At 32.0% G+C, this 26,712-nt stretch overlaps 1 protein-coding gene across 3 annotated transcripts in view; it reads right to left on the bottom strand.

The window, feature by feature from the left end:
• Positions 1-405: 405 nt before the first annotated feature.
• The window catches only part of LOC113399612 (uncharacterized), a 64,808-nt gene continuing 38,501 nt past the window's right edge, over positions 406-26,712 (bottom strand). Inside the window, exons 4-7 of one of the 3 annotated variants that reach the window (XM_064216791.1) lie at positions 24,435-24,531; positions 1,721-1,834; positions 715-1,513; positions 407-603 (exon numbers count right to left, since the gene is read on the bottom strand). In XM_064216791.1, the coding sequence (XP_064072861.1) occupies positions 524-603; positions 715-1,513; positions 1,721-1,834; positions 24,435-24,531 (1,090 nt within the window). In that variant the 3' untranslated portion in view covers positions 407-523. Of the gene's footprint in view, positions 1,514-1,720; positions 1,835-24,434; positions 24,532-26,712 lie in introns of all 3 variants that reach the window. The other 2 variants (XM_064216789.1, XM_064216790.1) reach the window with 2 other exon arrangements.

Below are 26,712 nucleotides of genomic sequence, written 5' to 3'. Positions count from 1 at the left end.
CCTACATAATGTAGATTTCCCAATCACATCGCCTAGTAACGTAAGCGTCACATCGCTACTATATACTTGAATAGCGTAGATAAATCAACACAGAGATAAAACTACATTAGATTATCTAATATGGCAACATTTAATAAATAAAATCACGGACAAACGGAAAACAGTCCAAGAAGCTTACAATATACTACTACCTTACTAAGAAAATTTTACAAAATTACTTACCGTACGCGATTCCAGAAATAAAATATACGAACTTATTTTTAAAAATTACTTCGATAAAGACTCGCATTATTTCCATTGGTATAATTAAATTTAAAAACAAAATTATGATACATATCTTATGTATAAAATTAATAATAACATCATATGATGAATAAAAATCAGACACATTGGAATAAAAATGGTTTAAAATATATCAAAAGCCATAACTCGTACTGGTATCGCACTTAAAACCCTACAGATTACGAATTATCATCAAATCACATCATTACTTACATCTATTTACAATAAAATTGAGATAGAATTAACTGGTGCTATCAGACTTGGCCGACTCACTCTCCTCCGTGATGGTGATCATGGGGGGGCTGTCGAAACTGCTTACACCTGGGGACATTTCATTGGTAAGCTTCTCGAATTTAGGTGATCCAGTTTTAATCACCTCCTTAACTGATTCATACACATCCATCTTTATCACTGGTAATGACGCTCTCTTACCTTTTATTACATCCTTTGGAGGAAAATCTTCAGCTATCGTCTCCATAACTTTTACATCCGACTCGTCTTGTGTTGCAACTGGTAAACTATCAGCCCTGTTAAATGATTTCATTTTTTTATCAACTTTATCAGATATGGGTATAGCAACACCGTTTTCTAATTTCTTCTCCCTGATATCGTGCAAGTGTTGTAAGCTGTATTCTCTGGCCTGCACATCAGATAGTAAAGGACCATCAGTCGACCCTTCGATACTATAACCAGGACCTTGCAACATATCGTTACCAATTATGGAATCTTGTTTGAAAATAGCTGCAGTTACAACAGGTTTATCTGGATCTGTTGGTGTTTTACCTATAAGTGGTTCTTGAGAATTGTCATGCACTATCGCATCGGCTAGATCGTCTTTAGAAGTATCGTAACCAGCATAGACTGGGTAGCCGAATGGACCTTGATCGTATCCCATCTGACTGCTGTATGAATAGCTGATGTTGTGTGAACCGATTGAGGACATGCTGAGATCAGATATTGACAAGCCTGTACTTGATAAAGCTAGCGCCTGACGTTCATACTTCCCGCTGCTTCGTTCACTGTCCTCTTCAATGATGATCTTCCTTTCCAAATCCTCGGGAACGCGATGAATAAGTGCTTGATTGGTTGAAATCTGTGGATCGTGTGGTGGCGAGTTGTGAAGTGATTTATGAGGTCTGTAAGTAGTTGATTGTTGGACTTCAACAACAAATATACCGTCGTTATCAGGAGAATATTTCATCTTCGTTTCGCGACCGTTTTTAGTAATATCCTGAAAAAAAACAATATACATATTTAATTCTAGAAAATAATTTATTCATTATACGAGACTAAAGTCATTAAACTTTAGGCAGATTATTGATTACATTTGATGCAATATCCATATTGTTGGTCTTAAAATTATGTGATTTAAGACGTTGTAAATTATAACATCTTTGAAATAAAATCGTTGATTTAATGACAACAGTTATTAGCTTACATTTCTCTCCTCCGTTTCAACAATAAGATGATTATTTTTCAGCGTCATGGTGAAGATGGATCCGTTGGCCGGAGGTGTGTCCACATCAGTACCACCCTCATCTGAAGACTTTAACTAGAATTTAAAAAAAAACATGTTATAATATTACAAGCCGAAATAAATAAATATTTCTGCAATAATTTAATTGAAGGTATTTTTAATGCATGGTTCTTTAATAATAAAATAGGTAGGTAATACGGTTAATACTCTATGATGTGTAGGGGCACCCTTATTTTCACTCAAAAGAAATCTTTTGAAATATGAGCACTTAATACATAAAAAGACTTAAAAAATCCTTTTTGAATCTTAAACCCTTTTCGTCTGATTCAAATTTACATCATTCCGAAGGTATGCAATCTAAAAAATGATTTAAGTACATTCATAAACAGACTCCAAATGTGCTGTAATTCTTTTATTGTAAGATAGGGTTGCCTACTTTTATTAAATATAAAAAGATAACGAAAACACTTCTAAATTTAAATTGATTTAATCTACCCAGCGTAACTACTTATATAACAACACTGGTTTACCGAAAGGTAAAATTCATACAAAGTTAGTTTTCCACCGCTTTGAAGTCGTAATTTTCTTAAAACATTTCTTCGAGAGCGTTTACATCGCAAATTAAAATTGAGCACAGGTACTACCTGTTATAATGCTAAATTTTAAGTCAAGGGAACCTCAACAAAAAAAAACGAACAAACACAACACGTGAACAACACAAACATGTCGATGTCATAGTTACTAGCTAATAACTAATACCTAATGTAAGGAGTTATTTAATTTATAAAACAATCTGTGTCAAATTTGCTCATCTCCTTTACACAAATAAACAATAATTACATATATTAAAATATTTTAAATATGACAAATACAGTCATAAGCAAATATTAATATATATTTATATAAATGTCCCATTGGTGCGCTAAAGTGTCTATTTGTTTATTAAAATTCCAAAATATATTCATAAGCTTGTCCGAATTATAAGGTTTTACTGGATTAGTCAACGTCTACAGGAAGAAGAAAAAAACTGATTACCAACCCTAAAACTAAACTCGTGCTGACTAACAACGAGCGCGCTACACAAAGGTTCAAGTTCTATTCGTCGCGGTACACTGCTCTGCGCTAACGACCTGCGCATCGATGAAGCGTCTTCGCCCACATGCTTTTAATATTTTAGGTATTAGAGAAGTCAATGTTAAAATACTTCATGCATTTTAACGTTGACTATAGAAAAACTTAACTTATTTTATTTTCCTATAAGGGAATCGTTATGTAATATATAAATGCGATAAATAATATTTGTTTCTTCTAATAACTAAAGGTAACTAATATATTTATTTCGGTGTGCTTAAAATAACAATTTCAATGAGTCGGTTGAATATAGAGATCAAAGGTGTGCGACGACTCTCTTAAATAGTAAATTTCGCAAAGTTAATACGCCTCTGCGTGACAAAATAAATGTCTCCTCTATGTCATATCAATCAATGACGTTATTTATTACTTATAATAATAATATATTCATATATTATATTTAAAAGGATTATGCAAAGAAGTTTATTCAAACCTATTTAATGCAATAAATTATTGGGCAGCGTATATAACTAATATATACTATTATATTAAATAAATACTTTAAGGACTCTTAATAATTTCCGCTACTAATAAGAGTAAAGCTTTTATTTAGTTAGGGGGCAAGGGGTCATTATCAAACCTACGACTTTTACCACAAGGTAGCCTAGCCTATATATGTATGTCCCTGTCGTTGAAGCCACATATTCAGAATAACGATTTTCTCCTGACTGATTTATATAACATAACACTGCGGTCATTCTCAAGGAAGAAATTACTTTGGAGGACATCAAATGCACAGGCGTGTTTTTAAACACAAGTATACTGTATCCCCCCGTTTTTTTCATAATCGTAACGCAAAACCAATGACTTTACGTGATTTCCGAGGCACGGCAGTGTAAACACTAACAACATCCAAAATCCTGTCTGCTACTGAGAACCTCTGAGGCCAAAGCCGGGTTTGTAACCAGCCTCAGAATCTGCGACGTTATATACTCACTAGACTAACGAAACCGATTCGGAAAACAGGGTACAGTATATGAATCTATATGAGATTATAATGGAAATTAAAAATAAAAAATATTTTGTATTTTTAAATGTCTAGATCAAGTAGAGTCCAGTAGAGTTCCAAGTAGAGCCTGGTTGTAGATTTTCGTGAATATGACGTGATAGATTTGTTAATGTATATATTAAAGAATCAACCAATTATTCAATATTATATCTTATATACAGCAATAGGTTATTGTCGTTATAAATAAGACAATCGTTTATAGTAATTAAGGTTCAAATCATGACCCCGTCGAGTGATTGCGTGCATGCTAACAGCATTTATAATTATCTAAACGCACATATACCGAAAATGAATCGTAAAATATAAAACTTTACCCATGCCTAAATTTTTAAAAACATTTAATTTTTTAATAATTTAATTGATTTTAATTAACATGAAGGTTATTGACAATTAACTTTTATATTTTATTTTAAATATAATAAATACTTCTTTGCATGATACCTATAATTGTATTCCGTTAAAAAATCTACATGACTCATAAATTATAAATATAAAATACACAAAAATTTGAACAGTGCAAACATTGTTGAAGGAAATATTCCGTTTACGAAACATATCGTCACAAAAACTTAATAAATAGAATTCTATGTGTCATCGTGTCATCGACACGGTATATTTTAATACAATTATAAACACATTTATTAGGTTTCAAAGTCACCTTCCTAGGCGGTCTAAGTGCCGGGCGGGGTCGACGGCCGGTCGACGCCCGCGCACTTTTCGGCCATCTTTATTTCCCGCCCGCAGCCTCCAGCGATCGCGTTGCACTTTTTAGATGTACCTACTCCTGCCATACGACTATCTAACGACTGAACAGCGATGATGATGGAGATGTCTGTTATATTATATATTTTTATAGTTCGTACATTTTATATAATACAGAAAAAACAATATATTTAATAATGTACTGAATTTTGATAATTCAATTAACAATCGCGTCACTCCTACCGAGTATGTTAGTATATGTTAGTTAGGAGAGTTCAAAAACATTTGAAAACCCTATATTTGTTAAAGCTAGCTATCAAACCTGGGTTCCTTGGTAGAACAGATATTAATACCTGCCATGGCTGATATTTTGGTCATATCATTCTAAACCGAAATAAAATGTGTTTGGTGGAATTGACGGTACCTTTATATATATCTGTCTTAATATGTCAGTGTACCAAATATATGTCAATGTGTTAAGGAAGGACAAATTTAAAAATGATTCAGAAAATAATTTATGGAATTCTTCAAAATAAACTCTATTATATTTCAAGACAAATATAAGTTTGACAAATACATAAATACAAAAAATATATTTAATAAAAATGCATAGATTTATTGACTCGGTATTTTTAAAAAAAAAGTAACAAGTTTCTTGCCAGTTTCTCTGTAAAATACATATAGCAAACACGTGGGAACTATTCACGATTTAAATGGACGAGTCCATTGTGTCAAAGTTTAATTGACCAAAAATAAATTCTTTTTAATTTTGAGCCAATCTTAAAAGCCAGTCCATTCTTTTATCTTAAAAAGTCAAGCAACGTTGCACCAAAAGATCTTATCTCCCATCTTCAATCGGGGCCTACTCTATACCACCTCTGTCCCTCCCAATTCGCCTCACAGTACATTGCACTACAACACCAGTCTGACTAGATTTTTGGCAGCTCTCCCCGCCGCGCCAGAGCCGAATTCTTTTATGAGCTTTTGACGACTTAGGCCTTTTTTTTTCTTTAACTTACAAACACATGCAACGATGCATGAGGTAGTATAACCACATTATTATATGAATTAGGTTATTTTAATGAGCAATTTTAACTTTTCTTATGACGACAGAGAAATATATTCATAAAAGTAATTATTATGTAACTCATAGTTTTATTTTAGTGTTGATGCGATTATAGTATTAACTATTTATGTTAGTTATGTTTTTTAAATCGTAGAGGTCGTAGAAGTCGATTCATTTGAACATTTGTAAACTGGACGAGATGGTTCAGTGGTTAGAACATGAGAATCTTAACCGATTATAACCTAAGACAGCACTATTAAATTTTCATGTGCTTAATTTGCGTTTATAATTCATCTCGTGCCAACAGTGACAAACATTGTCAGAAATCCTGTAGGATTCGAATATATATATATGACACATGTGTATCTACCAAACCGCATTGGGGCAGCATGGTCAAATAACCTCAAAAATGTATTTTCTAGATGATGAGTTGTTAGCCCAGCCGTGGGATTAAAAGTGTTTCGATAATTACCTTAAAATCTGATCGAGTTGTACAATGATACTTTAAACATTTGAACCATCATTGCATCGCCTATGCACCACCAACAATGAGAGCTAAGATGTTCCTTGTACCTTTAATTACACTGGCTCACTCATACTTTAAACCGGAACTCAATAATAGTATATTTTTTATCAATTAGGTAGGTGGACAGGAAAATCAGCCACCTGATAGAATATTATCTATTCTTTAAATAGACAGTACGCCACAACCTTGGGAACTAATATGTTATGTCTCTTCTGTATGAAGATATTCTGGCATACTCGCCATTCAAACCCCAATACAAAAATACCAAGTATTTCTGTGTGGCAGTAGAATATCTAAAAAAGCCCTACCGCCTTGTAATATTTTTATATACATTTTCGTGTGCATTGTCTGATAAAGGAATTGATAGTACATGAAAGTACTTTAAAAATATAGAGTCAGTACATTAAAATACTTTTATTTTGTTTTTTTTTTTTATACTTTTCAAATATTTAATATATTTCTTTATATGGACATACTTTTCGAATTCAAATATCATTGAATAATTATTGTAAACTGATGATTAAAATATTTCTCTCCTTATAATTATTTCTTAATGTGACCTTAGAGCAAAAGGAAAATTGACAAAATGAAAAAATAAACTTTTTTTTCAATATATTTTTTAATTCAATTGAGTATCGATTTCATAAAATAATTTCATAATATATAATAATTGGTAGAGGCCGTGGCTTTTCTTGGACTTTTAAAGGGAAAAAAGGTTTTTTTTGGACACAAACATTGTCAACGCTTATTATTTATCGGTTATTATACAGGCTGTTTCTTTTCCAATATACAACGAAATATTTTGATAAATTTGGAAGACAGCAAAATCTGCTTTATTCGATTTTTCAATTATTTATATAATATATTAGGAATATATTATAATTCGTCGTAGTCGGAAATTGAAACCATTAAATAAAAAACACAACTATATTTATATATATACACAACGGGTACTTATTGACTTCCAGGCAGGATGTATTATATATATCAAAATCAAAATATACTTTATTCGAGTAGGCATTTACAAGAACTTTTGAATCGTCATTTAACAAACTATATTAAGTGAAGCTACCACCTTGTATTTTTAAATGTTCAAAAAGAGTAACTACTGAGTTTCTTGCCGGTTCTTCTCGGTAGAATCTGCATTTCGAACCGGTTTTAGCTTCACTTAATATAGTTTGTTAAATGACGATTCTAAAGTTCTTGTAAATGCCTACTCGAATAAAGTATATTTTGATATAAACAGTGATAATAACTGTCTATTAGCTAAGTTCGTTATGTAATATGTGACATAGCTCTATTATATGACGGTAATTCCGTAACTAGGAATTGCAGCGTAGACCCTGCAAGCCTGAAATAGTCGAAAGTAGCGTCAGCAAAAAAACAAACAATAAATATAATAATAGATCAATCAAGACTGCGATTGAAACATTTTATCTAATATATCATTTAATCCTGTAAAGTAAATGAAATTTTAGTCTAATAGCTGCACTCTACGATCTTATTGTTCGTCAAAAATCCTTCGGTTTAAAATAAATACCTCAAGCCCGAAGTAATTTTTTTAAAAACAAGTTATTAGCAAATAAATTTATAATCCTCCATTTCTTAAGATAACGTAATCCTCCAATATAATGATATTAATATTCATGGAAAAATGTTATTTGAGCCAGTTGCAATAACCATATCTTAAAACTACGTTAAGTTATTATTATTATGCAGTTAGTACATTCCATGGGTCTCAGACGCTCGAGTTTCAATATGGTTTCTAGAATTACTGGAATTAGATAGACGCAATACAAATACAGCGTGGTGGACTAAACGTCAAATATTCTCCTTATTAAAACAGAGTTTTTGCCCACCTGTGGGACTTTGTAAACTAAGATATATTATAAATACGAAAGTAACTCTGTTGTCTGTCTGTTTTCCTTCTTAAACCGCTGAACCAAATTTGATGAAACTCGGTATGAAGGAAGCTTGAAGCCTTGAAGCCTTGAACACATACCCATTTTGCGCGAGACTTATCTTGTGTTCCCGTGACGAATAAAAATAGATCGCTACTGAACCTTCAAGGAGAAGTCTCTACCCAGCAGTGGGACACAACTTCACAAGAAAATATATTTGGTATATATTTTCGACAGTATCGTAGATATTAGTTAAAAAGTAGTAAAAATCAAGAAAATCCGAAAAGGCTCAGCCATGGGTTTAACTTTGTTATAAAATTAGAATCTCGGAATTTAAGTCCGAGTTTACGACATACTGTAGATACGATCGCTCGTAAACGCAAAAGTTTTTACGACTAACTTTGTTGAGAAATTATAAATTTGGACCCGGTTCACGACCGAAAACCGACAAAACTATATATTTTTTTTTAGTTTTTACATACTTGAATTCGAAACGGCGCTGTTGTGTACAATTATCTGCAGAAAAAGCTATTTACTCACATACAAATATAAATAGAATCAACCAATCTTAGCCTGATTTAAGTTATATACTTTATATGAAACCAGAAGATCTCGTAGGAGCCAATTAAATGATTTACTTGTAAGTCCAACAAACAACCAAATGCGTAATCTCCTAGGTCATCAGTATGATGGTAAGATAACACCAGCACAAGCATTCTCAGGTACACTTGGGATCAGGCATCAGATGGTACTCACCAAATTGGAAATCATTTCTCGTCTCGTCTCTCGTTAACTCATTTATTTGGATCTATAAATTTGTTTTATTTGTTTTAAGTACCACGCAACTAGAAGCCGAGAGCCGAGATGGCCCAGTGGTTAGAACGCATGCATCTTAACCGGTGATTACGGGTTCAAACCCAGGCATGCAACACTGAATGTGCTTAATTTGTGCTTATAATTCATATCGTGCTCGGCGGTGAAGCATAACATCGTGAGGAAACCTGCATATGTCTTATTTCAACGAAATTCTGTCACATGTGAATCCACCAAACCGCATTGGAGCAGCGTAGTGGTATATGCTCCTAACCTTCTCCACAAAGGGAGAGGAGGCCTAAGCCCAGCATTGGGAAATTTACAGGCTTCTACTGTGTTACTGTGAACTACAAGCACATACTAAAATACTTAGCGTGCTTAAGGACTACGACTGGAGACATATTAAAAATATTTTTATCGATACAAATTTAAATATTGACATATTTTTTTTATTATCAATAAATAATTTATACTTCTTAACATTTTACCGGTCCTCTGCATCTACGTATCAACCAATCCAGATCTCAGAGGTTAAGTTATACGGAGCGATTGCTATCTGACCTCAACCTTTCAGGTAACCGTAAATAACGTTGATAATTTGATTTAGAATAAATTTTCGATAACATATTAAATTATAATAATTACATTTCGTTAGCGTCCGATTATTTAATTAGAATAATAAATTAGTCACAGGATAGAAGAAAACTTAAACGAACACCTGACTACTACTCAATAAGTGCTACGTCTACGACTAGATATTGGCTACGTAGTCTACGCAGAATAGCTTGCTACGACCGTATCTAGTCGTAGAAGTCGTAGGAGAGAATGTATGAAATATCCGTACTGATAAATTTTACATCATATGTTTAAATATAATTAATTTATAGGTTAATTTCAGTCGCCAAACATTAACTGTATTTTAAATAACTGTGATTTCATCACGTACAAGTCGTCTTAGTTTTTAAATGAGTCTTAACATAAATATACTAATAATAAATCTAAGCTGCACTGCACCTGTGTTTTCGGTACAAATACACCAAAATTTATCAATTTCTTAATTTTTTCCGGTTCTCTCCCCGTTTTATTTCTATATATAGTTTTAATACCCGCGTTCCGCGTTCGAAATATAAACATATTTAAAAATATTTCATATTCAGGCAATGTGAGCGAGTGTGTTACGCGCCAGTACTTTTATCATAATATTTGTACGTTTAGAAACCTTTAGACAAGTTTAATTTGATGATTATATTTAAAACAAACGTATAGTAATATGTTAAGTAAAATCACAAAACGCACAACTGTATAAACGACTAGTATTTTCCAAGAAGTGATCTTTAAATACTTATATATTTTATCTGTTCAATTAAGGCCACGTACACACCCACAAAAATGGTGGTATGATTGTATGAAATAATTCAAACTTCGCGATAATGGCATTGCGTGAGTTAATGACGAACAATCAGACGCAGATATTTAGCCAAATCACTTGGAAAGTCAGAATGAATTAGCCTTAAGAGTTATAAAGTACCACGAATTTGTTTGAGCCGTTATAATTTGAGCTTTTATAATAACCTCGTAGACAGTTAAGCAAATAGTTAGAGGTAAATAGATCCGTGGTCATTACAATATAATACACATTACTTGATGGTAGGTCTTTGTAGAAGCCCGTCTGGGTAGGTACTTTGTATTGTTGTTTGAAAGGTAAGTGAGCCAGTGTAACTGCAGGCTCAAGGGACATAACAACAGTTCCCAAATTTGATGGCGCATTGGAGATGTAAGGAGTGGTTAAAATTTCTTACGGCGCCAATATCTATGAGTGATGGTGACCACTTACCATCAGGTGTCCTTGTTTCTTATGCTTCTCGAATAATTACGATTGGACTATTTGGATTAGTCAATGATATTATGTATATTGAATTTTTCTAGACAATTTTATGATAGCTCGATACTAACTAAAACCTTAAATCTCAAAAAAATTGTTTGATTAACAAGATATTTTTTTAGATACATTTACAATTGAACTAGAGATTCCGCTATTATATATATTAAGAGTTCTTGATATATAAATATTTATATATTATGAAACAATGATAAAGGTCTAATATATATGTGCATTTAGTAACAATATAAAAAAATATATAAAAAATTAATTCTCTACTTTTGTTTATCCAACATTACAAAAAGTGTAACACACATATGAACGCCTTATATTTCCTTGAAAACAAATTTCGTTGTAGTTCCGGCTAAAGTCATTTGAGCTTTGTCTCAGCGCTCTTTCAATACCAACCCGGATAATATACAATATTATAATTACATACAAAAATAAATATCACACAGGATTTTCGACTCTATGCCGATGATAACAGTGGCTTGTGAATTTTCATTAATGTCTCGTACGATTGTAAGCACAGCGTCTTTGTTACGAACTAACGGTAGATCTGGTTTGGAAAGTCATGTATTATATTGAAATGTCTGACTGTACGTTGAATGCGAATTGTAGGTGTGAATGTGGTATTTTAAAATATTTAGGTTATATGTCTGACTCGGGCGATTTTTAGCGAAACATATCTAATGGATAAATGGATGTTATTATAACTGCTTGAGATTTTTTATTTATTTGCTATTAATTTAAGTTATTTGGATATTGTAGCGTGATTTTATTTTTATTCTATATATAATTCTAAAATAAAAAAAAAGTAAAAAGCCTAAGTTGCTCTTTATTACATCCGCTATCTGCCAGTGAAAGTCTCGTCGAAATCGGTTCAGCCGTTCCAAAGATTAGCCGGAACAAACAGACAGACAGACAGGCAAAAATTGTTAAAAATGTTACTTTGGTATATGTACCGTCTATACATACATATGCATTTAGTAAAAATGGGTTATTTTAATATTACAAACAGACACTCCAATTTTATTATATGTATAGATATATTCCGAAGAATTGCTATATTGCAGCGGCAATGGGCGGTATTAATTGTACGCAGAGCTGACGGCCGCAGGGCGAGTGGCGACCACGAACCAGAAACGCATTCTGAAAGACAGTCTATAAGGTGGACCTACAATAAGTAAGGGTCTCGGGATGTATAGTGTACAATATAAAATTTTTCGAAAATCTCTGGAGGAAGCGTGTGCACAGCAGTGAATGTCTTCCGACTGATATTATAATAATGATGATATTTATTATATTATATATAAGACGACCTCCGTGGTCGAGTGGTATGTACACCGGTTTTCATGGGTACGCCACTCAGAGGTCCCGGGTTCGATTCCCGGCCGAGTCGATGTAGAAAAAGTTCATTAGTTTTCTATGTTGTCTCGGGTCTGGGTGTTTGTGGTACCGTCGTTACTTCTGATTTTCCATAACACAAGTGCTTTAGCTACTTACATTGGGATCAGAGTAATGTATGTGATGTTGTCCAATATTAATTTATTTATTTATATGTATATACCGAGGTAAAGAAATACATACAGGCAGAACAATATCTAGGTTTTGCTAATATTGCATAAATTTCTACTTCAGTTCATTTTATAACTCGTGTATATGTTGTACGCTAATAAAAAGTAAACGATACGTATTATTTATAAATTAATTTCTCAATAAACAAAAAACTTAGTGTGTACTCATGTAATAATAATTATTTTTAACATAAGCTGTAACTTAATTACTTAACCTGGATGTTGTGGGTTCCTATAAATGTGGTCATAATAAAGTTAAACAAAATAACAGCCTAACCTAACATGCTGAACTAAGGCGTCATCTCTTTCTAAAGAGATAGGGATCTAATTCCACCGCGCTGATGCTGCAGAGCACGAGATTAATTCTAACTTACTGCTACTCTAATTTGAACCCGGATTTTAAATTCACGTTCTACCAACTGGTTGTAGGACCTTAGGTAACATCCACTCATTAAATACTTAAAATCAAAATATACTTTATTCAAGTAGGCTTTACAAGCACTTTTGCATCGTCATTTAACAAACTGTATTAAGCGAAGCTACCACCGTTTCCAAATGCAGATTCAGAGAAGAACATTGCAACAGTGCACATAACAGTAATACTTCATAATGTTGTGTCCCGAAGGGTGAATTAGCCAATGTCACCGGGACAAGGGATATAACATCTCAGTTCTCAAGGTGGTGGTGGCGGTGTAAGAGATGGTTACTATTTCTAACAGTGCCAATGTGATCAATTGTGACCACTTACAACCAAATAGCAACGATACGAACGGCCATTGCTTTACTTTAAGATCACGTATTATTTTAAGTATCGTAATATATTTCGATTTAAGTTTATGTCAATTGAACCAATATAATCTTTATAAGCGTATAATTTTTAAATTATGGCGAAATAAAAATGTTGACTTTTATTTTTGTAATTTTTAACTAAAATCATGTGGTTTTTTTCATAAATATACACTTTCCATTTATCGCCAGATTTATTTAAAAACAATTAATTTAATATATATATTTTTTTTTATAAAGATAATTTGTAGCTTATAATTCAAATATTGACAAACAAAAATATCCCGCTGAATTTGAATTGATTGATTGATTTGATCTAATTTGTGTATACTTAGTTCAAGTTATTATTAATTATTTAATTAGTTACAAGTGTTTCCTAAGAAATAACCAATTCGATTTATTTTCTACTTCTACAATGTTATATTTAATAAATATTAAAAAAGCAAGCCAAACACGTTCGAGAAATAGACGTTAATATCACATAGCTTAGCGAGCCCTTGCACAAATATAATTGCTATATAAAACATTATATACGTCTATATATTATTGACCTTTCATCGACGTTTCGTTACCAAACCAATATATTCTTGTTAGAGTGTTCGGTCGACGTTAACGAGAGAAAGCGTACTCCTTCTCGGAAGCTGTGAGAGTCGGACATAGATTTCAAAGCGAGCTGAGTAAAGTATCGGGCACACTTGCACAATCAAGTGAAGTAACCGCGGCGTCGAGCTAAACGAATCGTCATTGTTTAACCGAAAGTGTGGCTGTCGTTTTACGGACGCTTTCGATTCACTTACCCGTACTTAGTGTGCTTAAAACCACGTGTTTGTTTGGATACATCCAAATTAATTCTAATATAGTATGTAATGCATTTAGTTAAATTTAAATCTAATCTTAATATATCATAAAGGAAAAAAATGGAATTCCATAAAGGTATTTTTTTTATCTATAGCAAAAAAATATTTATGAGCCCGTCTCGGTATTCAAACCCGTAATTTTGTATCTGCAGCTTAATAAGTCAACTACTGGCCTACACCAAGGTAGCTAACACGAAACGGAACTCTTGTTCGTATTAATAAACTAAATTTATTATTTTTATAACAATTATTAATTTCTTTTAAAATTAAAAATTTGATTGTGAATTATATAAAGTGGGTCATATTTCCAAAGTTTTGAAAAAATATATCAAAGTTATTGGCATTTTAACTCGCTTAGAATTTATTGTTACAAAATTGACGCAGTGCAGATTCATTATCAAGCCAGCACTTAGCATAACAATAAATAGGACTAATATTATTCGTAAGACGTTTTTACTCTGTGGGTCGTAGCAAAATATAAGAGTATAGTCAAAACTATAATAATTCCTAAAATAAAAAAGTCAGTATCGACGATAATTTGACAGATCTGAGGTATTTCGTTCCGAACCAGTGGTAGATTTTTGATAATCAATCAAGTTTAACGCTCGTATATTTATATAGCCATTGACTTTCACTTAATTTAATACATTCAATTAAAGCCGATTGAATTCCGTAACAATTAAACATACAAATTATAAACAATAATTTATAGATAAGTTATCTTTCAAACTTCAGAAATAAATATAAAAAAAATATTAAACGACGTCTGTACTGACACAATGAAATCGTTATAACGATTCACTAAAATTATTGAATAAAATAATACCGTACCGGCTCCAAAGTGAACGCGATGTATACACGAAGCCTCAATACACAAGTATGTTTAATCATTCACAAACAACAACAAACTTAAACATTAAAAATCATCTTAACCATTCAAACAAGTACAAAAGTTTCAAAATTTCGTTCATTCTTTGTCTTTATTTATCCGACATCGACAAATCAATTAATTCACTTTTTGGTAGAGCTTTATGCAAGCCCGTTTGGTTACCAGCCTCATCAGATATTCCTCTGCCAGACAGCGTTACTTGTAAAATTCCTGTTTGTAGATATAAGGGACATAACCCTAGTAATTAGTTCCCAAGGTTGGTGGAGCATTGGAGATAGGAACCAGGAATAATGAATATTTCTTACGGTGCCCATGTCTATCAGTGGTTGGTTGTCCACCATCAGGCACGTAGATGACCAACCACTATGGTACCATCAAAAAAATATATTGACGTAAAATACGAATACACAAATATATACAAGAAAAATATTTAGCCGCTCACCGAAACATGTGTTTAAACTGGATCTTACATTTACTTTTAGCGCCGACGCCTTTTATATTTTATAATTATTTTAATACTAATTATTACGTTATAATTATCTATTCCTTCCACACTGATAGCTTTCACGCTAGCGTAACAAAATCTTTTAACATTAATCAAATTCATCAGTTATTAATTAGCAAGCTGTTCTTTAATAATTCAAACCGACACCGGCCGTAGTGACAAAAATAGAAGCGTTAAAGCAAATAAATGTATTATTGAAGTCAATTTAATATATATCTAAAACACGTTCAAAACTTAACATAAAAATGTCACGAAAGGAAGTTACATTTAGCGCCAAACGAATGGCACCCAAATAAAAATAACACCTGTTGAGCCGCTGCTCCGAATTAAAACTTTTATGTCGGTTTATCGTATATTTGATCAGGTTCCGTACAAAGATATACAGTACTTTCGATTTTAATTGAATTCAAACACAAATTAATGCTAAAGCTTAGTGGCAGGGCTTTTTCATTTGGGTGGAACTATTTACTCATCGGAGATTCTACCGCCAAACAGCTGTACTTAGTTTTGATGTGTTCCGGTTTGAATAGTGACTGAGCCAGTGGAACTACAGGCGCAAGGGACATAATAACTTAGGTCCCAAGATTGGTGGCCCATTGTCGATGGTAAGAATGATTAAAATTTACGGCGTCAAAGCCTGTGGTGACCATGTACGATTAGGTGGCCAATACCGCGGTCTATACCCACGTATTTCGAAAAAATAATACATGTACCTATTTCTTTGTATTTGATTCAAAATACTGTAACATAACTTAGAACTAATTTAAAACGCTGTATAGCTTTACAAGCTATTCTTTGAAACAAAGTTAACATACATTTTCACTGAAATATCAAAAGGTTAAGTCGGTTTTCAAAATATTTGTAGCGATTAAAATATGCCTCCGGACCGATTCCAGCAACGGTGACCTTTATTACATTTTATTTTTAAAGTCACCTGCGCAGGACATACTTTATCCAAAATTGTATTGCGCAAATTCAAGTGTACTCTCTGCCTCCTTAGTCAATGTATAATACGTTCTTTTAAAACGTTACTTGGAGCAACGTGTGCCAATTTGACCTTGAAATATCCTTAAGAAAAGGAATGGTTAATATTTCTAACAGCGCTAATGTCTATGGTGGTCCATCCGTTTATACTATTAAACAAAATCTAAAATAAAGTACTGTTACTAAAAAATATATATTTCCATTTTATTTATTTATACCACAGTAAGATTTCTACAGCTTTGATTTGACTATCAACCTCATTTAACGGACAAAGTGGTTGGTAGTAAGTAGTTCTATTCAATACTAAGCCACTTGTTGCGACTTCAGCGAGGCGACCTTGAATTTAGAATCGATTCACGTCAATCCCTCACGACTGTACTTGGTATAGTCACATTTCGAAATACAGTATACAAATTTCGAAATGATACTGCTTTCTCGTACATGATAACTTTACGTACTTCCGAGGTTCGGAAATATCACACTGCCACTCCAAAACCAGGCAGCTGGAATATTCTCCAACTAAAAATCGCTAATTTATAAAACAATCCTTTATACTGCATTTCTTACGTATTTTAGATCACACATAGATCATTTTGCTTTCGAATGTGTATGTATAATAAAATTGTGTGTATGTGCGTGCGCGAGAAGACTTCTTCCGCGTAATTAAAACAGATTTCAATTGCTAAATAATAAATTACAATAAAATAATAATAAATCTACTCATTAAAAATAAAATTATGTTAATTACTTTATATGTAATTACTACTTCGATAATACTCATTCGAAAATTAAACTTATGATAAAATAAGCATTATAAAATGAAATAAGGTATGAAGTCTATTTGGAGCGACTTGACACTTAAATGGCGGTTCAGCGAGCAACTTATTCATGTAATTTTCATCTCACCCTGTACGCGCATCATAAAAATTCACTAATTTTTTTTCTTAACTCGCCAAAAGAATTAAATTGAAAAGTATAAATAAATAACTTAACTATTCACTTGGTGGCAGGGCTTTGTGCAAGCCCGTCTGGGTAGGGACCACCCTCTCATCAGATATTCTACCGCCAAACTTAGTATTGTTGTGTTCTGGTTTGAAGGGTGAGTGAGCCAGTGTAACTACAGGCACAAGGGTCATAACATCTTAGTTCCCAAGATTGGTGACGCTTTGGCAGTGTAAATTTTTTACAGCGCCATTGTCTATGGGCGGTGGTGACCACTTACCATCAGGTGTCCCATATACATAATATATATATATAAAACTCATTACTGATTAAAAAAAGAGGCTTAAGATCGACAGCCGTACAAGCCAACCACTAGACAATCAAGGCATTTATTCATGTTAAAACTAAGTTGCATTTATTATAGCTTATGTTTACATTTCTGCATAAAATATAACAGAAGCTCATTCAGAAAGGTACGCCGATCTTTGTCAAAGTATATATTTCGGTCGGGAACAGAGTCGCCGTCAAAATATGTATTGAATGATACATAAATATTTTAAGGTTAACAATAATTATCGTTAAACTACACGCACTGGTAACTCAATGCTCTTCGGAAATCTATACGTATAATTAAATAACAACTGTTTGTCTGTACGTTAAATATTTTTGTAAAAGAGAATATAAAAAAATTATAATTATTGGGGGGGGTTTTTCGGTACGATGATCAAATCTTAATGCAACGTTTTTATATTTTCGTGATATTTTCTTTTGTATAGATTCGAATCGAATTTCATCTTCTTATTTAATGCCCGTTTCTGTGCTAAACTCGTACCTACAACTAAGCATATATATATGTACAAGCTGTGCCCACGACATCGTGCGCGTTAAACCTAACTACAACAACAACTTTATTGTTACTCCTTATTACATCAGCTATCTGCCAGTGAAAGTCCCATCAAATTCGATCCAGCCATTTCGGAGATTAGCTGGAACAAACAGACAGACAGACAGACAAAAATTTAAAAAGATGTTATTTTGGTATATGTACCTTGTATACATGTTAGTCATCAAAAGGTCATATATTAAAATACAGTCATGTTATTCCATGACTTTATGGTTTTAAATGATACGTTACTAAAAAAATATGACGATCAAACAAAAATATACGGAATTTTTTTGCTCTTAGGCTCTTTTCTAAATTAGATCGTTTTCGAAAACCACACTCAGTAGCGCTATATAATAGGTTTCATCCAGGGACAAAGGATACTCTGCATGTAGCTTTTACGAAATTGTATGTCTCCACGTGTTAGGACAACTTGGACAAAGCTGCAAGAACAAGCTTGTTAACGTGCGTATAAAGTTACCGATTTCACTTGACTGTTTTTGATATTTACCGAATGAACTGAGTGATGATTTGCTGAGTAATTATTACATTTACATATTTCATAATAAAGGATATGTTTTCTTGTAAACAATTTTTAAATAAAAACACACACACACACACAGTGTGCAATATTTTACACGCATTCTAAGAATGCAATAGATAAAGTTGTAAGGAAAACGTCACGTAAAAACTAATAAATATTTAGAAATATTTTAATAATCTAACAATAATTTGATTTCAAATCAAATATAATCGTATAAATCATATATTATATTGAATATTCAAATAAAGACTGCAAATATATCTCACAATCGCCAAATAAAATGTTATCATTCAATTTGGCGGTCTGTAACAACTGCAAAAACGAGTGGGCTAAGGGCTACCTATCTATAAATAGCTTTCCACTACAGCACTATAGGTACCCTAAATGTACTTTCCACCGAACCGGCTTACACGGACACACCTTAACGCACACATAAACGCCCGGCTGCGCGCGCGCAACACAAGGGCGAAGGGAAATTTTGGCAATAATTTGTGGTTTACGTAGCGTACGGCTGATGCTGGTGCGACCTAATTAAATTCTACTGAAAAGACATTTTGGTAACATAACCTCTGCTTAATGTTCTCACATTGGTAACGCTAGAACTTTACTTTTGTTTATATTTTTATTCGGTCCGACTAAATTAAGTTAGAGTACCCAATTGTCTGTATATAAAAAAAAAATATTAAAATTTCGCGTTAAACAAAAAAAAATATATATCGACGATTCAAAGATTCAAATATTACGATATAGAATCACTCAAATTTCAATCTCTGTACAAATGGCTGTTAGACATGAAAATTAAGTAAATCATCATTTTAAAACGCTATAGTTCGACCATAATTATTTTAAAATGTTAATTTATAACTCATCATCAATGGCTGGTAGTTACCTCAAAATAAAGAAGATAATAATTATTTTTAACTACCCCTATATAGTCCAACTTATAAATGAAGATTCAAATTATTATAACACGAAATATGAAACTTGACACTTCCGTACCAGAAAGCCTGTAAGGTCTGTCTTCCTTGATTTTGGGTTTATAGGAGTGAAGGCATAGTCATGCACCTGTGTTTGTATTTGATTAAATAATCGGGTCTGCACGTGGTACTTTAATTTGACATTTAATAAGTAAGTGTAATGCTTCTATATAAAGGAATTTCATTCGGCGAGACCAAATTCAGTTAAAATAACATTTATATAAAATAAATTACTAACACATACTTGAACAATATAATGCCTGCGTAATGGACACGTCTCCTTTGAGAACAACGACGCGAACGACGTTGGTCACGATAAAATCAACATTATAATATTATGAGGATACTGTGAAATATATGTATAGGATAATTTATAAATAGTTCCTGCATATACAAAACATAAGAGAAGCCCTTATGAATATTTGGTTTAAATAATGGATTTAATTTATTTCCATACATTTTTTTTTTAGCATTAGCAGCCTGTAAATTTCCCACTGCTGGGCTAAAGGCCTCCTCTCCCTTTGAGGAGAAGGTTTGGAGCATATTCCACCACGCTGCTCCAATGCGGGTTGGCGGAATACACATGTGGCAGAATTTCGTTGAAATTAGACACATGCAGGTTTCCTCACGATGTTTTCCTTCACCGCCGAGCACGAGATGAATTATAAACACAAATTAAGCACTTGAAAATTCAGTGGTGCCTGCCTGGATTTGAACCCGAAATCATCGGTTAAGATGCACGCGTTCTAACCACTGGGCCATCTTTCCATACATTTTAAATATTTGCCATAGAATTTCCATTGCTTAATAATAGACCGAAATTTTTAGAAACATTGTTTATAATATAAAAAGTGAAATAGTTGTTTTGTTCTTAGCCCGTAAATAAACTCAATTGGAGCAGAGGAGTAAGTACATTGATGCAGTCTTTCTCGCTCTAATAAAACTAAGAACAACTGCTTCAATATGTCAAAATTAATCAAGAACACAGCTAATCGTTAATGCAATCATTAAACGGAACTCAATAAAACATAAACGAAACGAATGCACTATAAACACAAACTCGTAAATTTTAACGTAAATACGAAAGTCGAATCAAAGCATTCATGGAACTACTTAGGAAAAGAAATAAAATTCAACGAACGTTCCGTCGGTTGCAGTAATTTTGTAAAAGGCTGCACACTGTTTCCTCGAGTGTACTTTAAAGTGCTAATATGGTCGAACGTCCTTGTGTGGGTGTGTATGTGTGGTTGGTTTGTGAGTGTGTGCAGGCAGTCATTATTCGTAAGTACTAGAGGATAGAACGTCAGTATGTATAGATTTTGGGTGTACAGTCGCGAAAAGAAAAAGGGTTCAGGTAATTTACTTAAAACAAGAAAGTTTGTTCGTCTCAAACATTAACCTATATAAATACATAATTTAGTAACTCCATCTTATAGCGTTATAAGAATTTTATATGAAACTTAATTCTTTTATTTAGTATATAATTAAGATCTGCGTCAAGTTATCGCTAGAAATATTAATGTAACTACATCTATACGATGAGCTATTATATCATATTTACAAACAAAAGGTCATATTATAGGTCACACGATTTAAATGTATTATTTTATTTCTTTTAATACATAATTATAACCAAAGAATTATGAAATGAGCAATCTTTAAATTTAATCAAACAAAATTAGAACATCCAAGCGATCATTTTTTTAAATTACTGTTATTAAATACACTTGTTTTTATGTCATCGACTGTACATCAAGAATCCAAGCACTCCTGCACTCGACCAAACTGCCAAAATCGGTCGGTGCGGCGCAAGCGCATAGGTCAAGCGCACTCAACCCATCCCCCTCACACGCGCACGAGAAAAAAGGACAGATATACATGTTCTATAGAACTTGCAAATATGCGGTCGACGAAGTATGCAATAATGATTTTTTTTTTTTTTCATTCTTAGTTTTCTTTTTAATGGTGTACATTATCATACACAGGCACAGATTAGGTAAAGAAATTTTGATAATTTATTAACTTAATAATCGTTTACGAACTCTTCTTAACATCGAAATTATAGAAGTTGAATTCTTGCAAATAATTAAATACTTGTAATAAAATTATAGAGGTAGGTAGACTTGAAGTCGATTTTAAGAGATACGAGCATGTCGTTGATTGTTTGTTTGATTATTATCGTTACACACACGCACACACACACCACATTGCGTAAAAAAAGGTCAATTTGTGCCCAATGGATGCCCATTGTAATTACCAGGGATTTTATTGTAACTAATTTATGTTTTATTTATTCATTTATTCTTAAGATCACCAACAGAATTGACAATAGTGCGATGACAATGATACGTCATATTAATACTAAGATCATTGTATTTCTTTTTGGAGGTAATCACATCAAATATTACTGAGTTAAAATAAAAAATATTATTTTTTAATTAATAATAATAAAATGCATTCTTGTGTCAAACTCAATTATTAGTTGTTGAAATGAAATGTATAAGTTTTAATTAAGATTATTGTTAAACAAAGTTAGCAAATTAATAAAAATGTAAATATAGTATAAAGTATTGTTTATATTAATTAATTATTCAATGAATTGAATTTGAATTAATGCTAAATAAATATAATAATTCAAAGAAAAAAAGAAGACAAATTAAATAAATTAAACTATGTAATATTAATGAAATTCAATGTATTCAATATGTAAAAAAGTAATAATATCGACTTAAATAAAGGTTAACTATCACAAATAATGTCAATACCAGAAATGTTCGAGATTCGAACCGTTTAGAATATAAATTACTATACGAACATTACACAAAAAACATATTATATCCGGTAAAACAAATAAAATTCAATGTTAAAGTTGCATTTAAGTTAGCTTATCATTTAGGTTATATGTTATAAAAATGTGTACATCACCATAATCTTTAAAAGTGTATCAAACTACAGTCTGAATTATAAGTTGGAGGAGTGCTGTAAAAAGTTTTTTGAAATTTAGATTTTAAGAACTCCTTGTACTTTCTAAATCTTTAATTTCATCCAACACACCTATTTGTATTTATTTAATATATAATTATTTAATATAATTTATTTAATACAGACGTTTGACGCTCATAACGCACATAGAGAATATTCTCATATTTATTTATTTTACACCTTAAATATCAGCGAAGTGATAGTTATATTATGTGTGGACTATATGCATAAAAATACACCTCACCGTCGTCATCATGTTTTTATAAAACATATTCTTGAGTTACTTTCCTTAAAAATACTACTCTGACAATTGGCATAACATAATTAATTATTTCTTTCACAAACTATAATAATATGCATTCGAAAAATGGCGTTTTGAAATTGTTATTGGAAATTAAAGAAGTCGAATAGTTTTGTATTGTAACAAAATATATATCAATCAATAACTCTCTTTAGAGAATAATATAGCAGATCAATTTTATCAAACCACAGCGAAATAACCACATGGATATGTGAATCTAAGATTTGAAATGCATACGAAACTACGTATTGTTTGTTGAAAGTTTTTAATGAACTGTAAAATAAAAATATTTCATTACCGTAAAATAAATTTCAATAGTGAAATTCTGTAACGAAACTTATCTCATCTTATTCCGTACATATTTTTAACTTGCAGGCGACGCCTAAGGGCTCCTACCCGTCTGTTATGATTTGTAATAAACTGAAAGTCTTCATGTACTTTTTAACATTTATATTCAGAATATTTTAACGCAGTTTCGAATATACGGGACGAGCTGTTTTTTTTATATATTATAACTATTTTTACCTTACTACTTCTCTCCCTCTCTCTTACAGCCTGCTGCAGCCTTCCCACTGCTGGACTAAGGCCTCCTCTCCATTTGAGATTGATCTCCTTACTACTTACTTACTACTAATATTTCTATCGATATCAGAATTATAAACTGAAATTATACATTGTCTAAATATTCTCAGACAATAAGTATGTGATTGAATAAAGTTCGAATTTCTCAGGCTAACTTTGAGCTGAGCATTTACAAAGTTATTCCGTCAAATAGTATTTTATGTCTGCGTATAATCTTGTGTAAATTACGAAGATAGTCACAAATTATAATATATAAGTAAACATTGCAAAACTATCGGATACTACAAAAAATGGCGCCGTAGAGAACACTTATAAAACAAGGTATAATGCACCTGGCCTTTATAAATACCTAGTGTTAATAATTCGCTGTGACATTAATTTCACTGAAGATTATGAATTAATTTTTAACTAAAATAATAATATACATGTCTTGCCACTAAAGCAAAGGGTAATCAATTATTATTTGTGACCACCTTATTTTTATTCGAAAACGCCTATCACAAATATAGAGCAATAAAATTTAAACAACGAATTGCTATAACTTTTAAAAAGTACTTTAAAGTGGTAAGAGTATAACTCATTTTTATCATACATTGCAAACCAATTTTATACTTTATTATAATTGTGTAAATTTTGGAGATAAAATATATATTTTGCAACTAAATTAAACAAATACTTAAAAATTTATAAACTGAAATCGTATTGTTACGTTTGTTTATAATCGTACCATACAAATCTTACATAATACCTGTGTGAATTGCATTATATTGCAAGATGTATTTATTTAAGAATATATTTTTTTTCCAAATGAATTAGTGTTAGTACAAATTCTTGCTAACCTGTTGATGATTATTATCCTGCTTCTCGCTGCTATCAGAAACCGATGAATCAGAGGGCTTCTTACACCAAGTTGGGCACCACCGTCTCAGCATACACCTACAATCAATATAATACCAATTTAATATAATTGTATGAAATCTTATACCTTCGCTGTTATATAAATATAACTAATATTATAATATTTCAAATGAATTTTATGTTATATGGAGTATGAAAACAAATTCTCTGAAAAGATCAAGCTGGACAGGTAGCTAAAATAAAATAAAAAACTTTTGTTCATTCTGTGTTATATAATACTGAGACGTAAGTCTGTTGTCACTGACGTCCCATTCATGTGAACCAAAAACTTTTCCAAGTAAAAATTTCCCACAGATGTATGTCACTTTGAAATACTTCGGAAACAGTGATCTGTCTTGACATTCAGCGAAGTTTGGCTCTCGTCCAGATCGAAAAGTTGAGGTACGAGAACTATCACTAGTTTCCGATATACGTTGGATATTTTATCAATAAATTTTACTAAATATATCAATTTAGTTCAATATGAATTTTCAGGTACAAACGAAATCAGTCACCGCAGACAGTATGTATTATTATTCTGATATAATTTATTGATCACTGTAGGCTTGATTTGACTAGGTAGGAAGAAATTTACTCGTACAACCTATTTGCTAGCTATTTTTTTATGTTTGTTATTATTTCTCTTAAGGCGTGTAGTAATCAAGTATTACTTTAGTGATATTTTTATATACCTTTGGAATTATGACTTTGACGTTAAGACTACTTTTTCTTTTTTTCCGACTGCATGTATATAATAGGAGGTGATTATTTACGCAAAAACAACATTGAAGCCTTATTTTACTTATCGCATCGTAGGTTTCTTCGTTAAAATGTCCTACTAGAAGACAAAAGGCTCATGTCATCTTGAGGACCAGGTTGGGCCCATTTTGTTTATCATGTCGGTAGCCGGACGAGCAAATGGGCCACCTGATGGTAAGTGGTCACCACCGCCCATAGACATTGGCGTTGTAAAAAATATAATAACCATTCCTTATATAACCAAAGCGTCACCAATCTTGGAAACTAAGATGTTACATCACTTGCGCCTGTAGTTATACTGGCTCACTCACCCTTCAAACCGGAACACAACAATAATACTGAGTACTGTTGTTTGGCGGTAGAATATCTGTTGAGTGGTTGGTACCTACCCAGACGGGCTTGCACAAAGCCCTACCACCAAGGTAGCCTATAGACCATGCTACTCCAATGTGAATCAGTGGAAACACAAGTGCCAGAATTTCATATATATATTTTCTTGGTGGATCTTTAGCTAAGATTCGTGATTCGTTTTTTAACATTGTTGAACGCAAAATATATAGGTACAAATTTTAAATAATTGGTCAATATTTTTTTAACAAGCTTCTTAAATGACTTAATTATTAATTCAAAAAAATATATCACCTATTTGAAAAAACTGAAAAGGTTTATTTTTATATTAAAAAGTTTCGCTTACGAAACGGGTAGTATGCTATTTCATATTAACTTCAACATTATTTTAAAATAAAAAAGGGAATCAATTTATGAATTTATTGATGTTTACCCGAATTTCAACATGAAATCTTAACTTATCCAATTTATTCATCTAATAAACCGTCCCATTCATTGAACTCGATCCAATCCATGCCGAATACAGCAAAGAGGAAAATAAATTTGAGTTCTAGAAAGGGTCAAGATATTGGCGCCCGACGTGGGACTAAACTGATAAGCGATGAAGGGTGTTCATATAACAAATTTCCTTTTAGCTTGTGAAAACGTTTTCAAGTTATACTAGATTTGTTTAATGGATATTACTTGAAGTTTACTTTATTAGCTCTGACTTGAAACTACGTAACGTGTTACATATTATTTGAAATTGATTTATCAGTATAATTTATTTTGTTTTAAATAACCGTGTAAGAATATTTAATCCGGTTGAGTTTAATTCCATACATCTGAACATCCTCTGAGTCTACTAACCTAGGTGCGACTTATTAATAAATGATTTTAAACTTGTCAATACTTATATATGTATATATTTAGTTCTGTCATTCTGTTTCATACTTGTATTAATCAGAGTGAAACAAAAAATATTGTTCTATAAAATAAATCTTTGCTATGGAATCAATATCAATTATATGTATAATCATTTCTAACCTGCCCGGATTCCATCCACAGCATAAAAAAAAAAAAATTTTTTTGTTAAATCTTTTTAAGAAAACAAAAGAAATAACTTAATTATAC

Source organism: Vanessa tameamea, chromosome 13 (genome assembly GCF_037043105.1).
Source record: "Vanessa tameamea isolate UH-Manoa-2023 chromosome 13, ilVanTame1 primary haplotype, whole genome shotgun sequence".
Classification (NCBI taxonomy): domain Eukaryota; kingdom Metazoa; phylum Arthropoda; class Insecta; order Lepidoptera; family Nymphalidae; genus Vanessa; species Vanessa tameamea.
This window is presented reverse-complemented; position numbering and strand designations above follow the sequence as displayed.